Source organism: Amphimedon queenslandica, unplaced genomic scaffold (genome assembly GCF_000090795.2).
Source record: "Amphimedon queenslandica unplaced genomic scaffold, v1.1 AMPQUscaffold_11189, whole genome shotgun sequence".
Taxonomy (NCBI): Eukaryota; Metazoa; Porifera; class Demospongiae; order Haplosclerida; family Niphatidae; genus Amphimedon; species Amphimedon queenslandica.
The window spans coordinates 1-2,795 of NW_003548566.1; the positions used below are offsets into that span (position 1 = coordinate 1).

The 2,795-nt window shown below is 33.7% G+C and overlaps 1 protein-coding gene across 1 annotated transcript; it reads right to left on the reverse strand.

Annotated features, from left to right (window-relative positions):
* Window positions 1-1,613: 1,613 nt before the first annotated feature.
* LOC109589555 (uncharacterized) lies at window positions 1,614-2,401 on the reverse strand. Its single transcript, XM_020005612.1, has 4 exons — window positions 2,127-2,401; window positions 1,957-2,083; window positions 1,875-1,907; window positions 1,614-1,821 (listed from the first exon to the last, which is right to left on the reverse strand). The coding sequence occupies exons 1-4, from the start codon at window positions 2,266-2,268 to the stop codon at window positions 1,689-1,691; spliced, it is 435 nt and encodes a 144-aa protein (XP_019861171.1). The 5' UTR covers window positions 2,269-2,401; the 3' UTR covers window positions 1,614-1,688.
* Window positions 2,402-2,795: the final 394 nt, after the last annotated feature.

Here is a 2,795-nt window from a genome sequence, read left to right on the forward strand (position 1 = left end):
TTGTACTAGCAGGTCCTAGTAATTGTTGATAGGCTCTGACTGTGATGTTATAAGTTGTTAGTTCTCTCAGTCCATTCAGTGTGATTGTATTATTACCACTTCCCCCCACCTGTACTGTCTGCACAGTGTCTGTGTCACTAGTGACATTGACTACATATCCATCAGCATCAGATGAATCAAGTGCAGTCCAACTGACAGTGATAGTGGTAGCTGTCTTGTTGACCTCAGTAAGAGAAGAGGGAGCAGTTGCTGGTACTATATATATATATATGGTATCATTATTAAATTATTGACATATTACCTTTTATAGTTATGTTACGTATTCTATTTGTATAACCACTAGGATGATCTGCTACCCTGCACTGATACATTTGATCTCCAGTGGTTGATTGACTGATTGATCCACTACTGACAGTCATTCCATCCCATGTGATATTAACAGTATACCTTATTGTGTTGGTGCTATCAACTAACACAGTACCAGGACAAATACTATGATGATATTGACGGTCACGACAATTAGTGTAATTAGCCAGTGCAGTACTACCAATGCTCATACTAATATCATACACATAGTGTCCAATTTTAGTACAATTCAGTTTGTATTCCTGAGGATATACTGTCATATCAGAAGGGAGATCAGCAACAGTAAATGATTCTATCTCAGCAAATACTACAAATATAAATTATTACATCAGTAAGTGATTATAGTCTCCTCTTACTGAATATATTAGCTAACATGATGTTAGTATTAGGATCTAAACAATCAGTGGGTAGACAACACTTGTACCAACCATCGCCAAGTGGTTGAAGATAGCCATTATTTATGTAAACACCAAGTTTAGCACCAGATCCAACAGTGCAAAAAAGATTCAAGTTATTACCAGGACAAGGAACTACTCCATTAGGACCAATCCATTGTCCACCATTCAGAGTCTCATTAGATAACCCACACTCTAGAGGAGTTAGCCTAATACTACTATCCCAAAAATATGATCCATTAATATAACAGTTTCCGTCATGCATCAAGTAGATACCTATAAAAACCTATACAGTTGTTATTATACACATCCAGTGTCTTACCTGAGGAAGGTGGACATTGACTAATAACTTCACTGACACTCAACAAGAAGACAACAGACACCATTAGCACTGACACTGCCATTTTACACATTATACTATAGACTCTTGCTGTTGCTTATTTTCACTTTTAGACAGTTAAAATGAGTAAACTTAAAATATTATTGTTTTCTCTCCATGCAGTATTATGAATAATATCTTTATGCTTTTATAGCTTTAAGGAATAAACAATTAAACTATGCCAAAATTATCGTTGCACCTATGTATGTCAATTAGCTACTAAATCTTCAACATGCAATTCTAGTATTTTGTATTCCTATAGTAACTTTGATCAGTCAAACTAATAGAATTTTATTCATGAACATTGCTTCTTTTTAATGTCTAGACCAAAATGCTAAATAAAATTAATTTTCCCTTACCTTTACCAAACTATAGCCAATTAAAGTTAAACCCATCAAAGTATTCACATATTGAAATTTTATGATTTTACAATAAAATTTTTTGGGTTTAAAAACAATGAAAATTTTTCGCTTCTTTTTAATTTTTTCTAGTGTGGCTACAAGAATACAAAGCTACAAAACTTTTAAGGTAACAATCACAATAACAATTCATTGTGGCATAGTCTCATAAACAGCATCAGGTGACATTTGATATTCATCATAGACTCTTTCCTCTTCACTTAGTTTAGTCTTTTGAAGATCATATGGTTCACATACTTGCATTGCAATATCACCATCAGATCTACAATGTGATTGATGTACATCAGTTAGTAGCTAGTCTAGGGTCATACTTACTTTGCTTGTTTGGTACCCTTAGGACCTCTCATTCTAAAGGATATCAAATTAATATTTTATAAAAATGATTCATTAACAGTACCTTATAAAGGAATATATATTAAAAATGACACTGACAGTTAGTAGAATAATCAATACACCTACTGACACACTAAATGCAATATCTCTATCATTACATGATTTGTTTGAAGTAGTGCTTGGATATACTGCTACATGAATAATATTGAATGACAAAATTAGTAATAGACTTACTGAACACTGAAGGTAATGTTGATACTAATGTACTTGAAGGTGGTTGCTGCATTGGTAATTCTAGTGTCTCATTAGCAATAATTGTCCATAGTCCATATCCATTATCAGTGTATGCACGTACACCAAAAATATAACAAGACATATCAGTAAGACCAGTAATGTTAATGAATGTACTGTTACTGGGGGCATTGACAGTAATTAAAACATTTGCAATCAACCTATCAATAGCACCTAAACAGTTGTCAGGCTGTAATACATGATATCCTATCTCATATGTGATAATGGGATAGTCTGATGGAATATAACTAGGTACACTCCATGAGATAACAGCCCATGTAGTATCCATGATACTGGATACTGAACCAACTGGACCAGGTACTAAATAAAGACACATTCTCACAGAACTGATACAGTATAATAATTACATACCCATTCCAATCTCTACTACAATAGGATCACTGAAGGGACCTCTTCCAACAGAATTGACAGCAGCTACACTGATGTTATACTCAGTACCAAATACTAGATCATTTAATATGATATATCTCTCAGTACTAGTGAGGTTGTATGTGATACTACTGTTACTGATAATCACTGTATAGCCTGTGATTAGACCATTATGCTCAGAACAATTAACCTCATTCCAAGTGAATCTATTAGCTGTAAAAT

Excerpts from the sequence above, each read along its gene's own strand:
- LOC109589555 (XM_020005612.1), bottom strand. The coding sequence starts at position 2,268 with ATGTCTTGTTATATTTTTGGTGTACGTGCATACACTGATAATGGATAT. Across the intron at positions 2,084-2,126 it reads AACATTACCTTCAGTGTTCA|CAGTATATCCAAGCACTACT; the intron begins GTAAGTCTATTA and ends TTATTCATGTAG. Across the intron at positions 1,822-1,874 it reads AAGGGTACCAAACAAGCAAA|ATCTGATGGTGATATTGCAA; the intron begins GTAAGTATGACC and ends ATCACATTGTAG.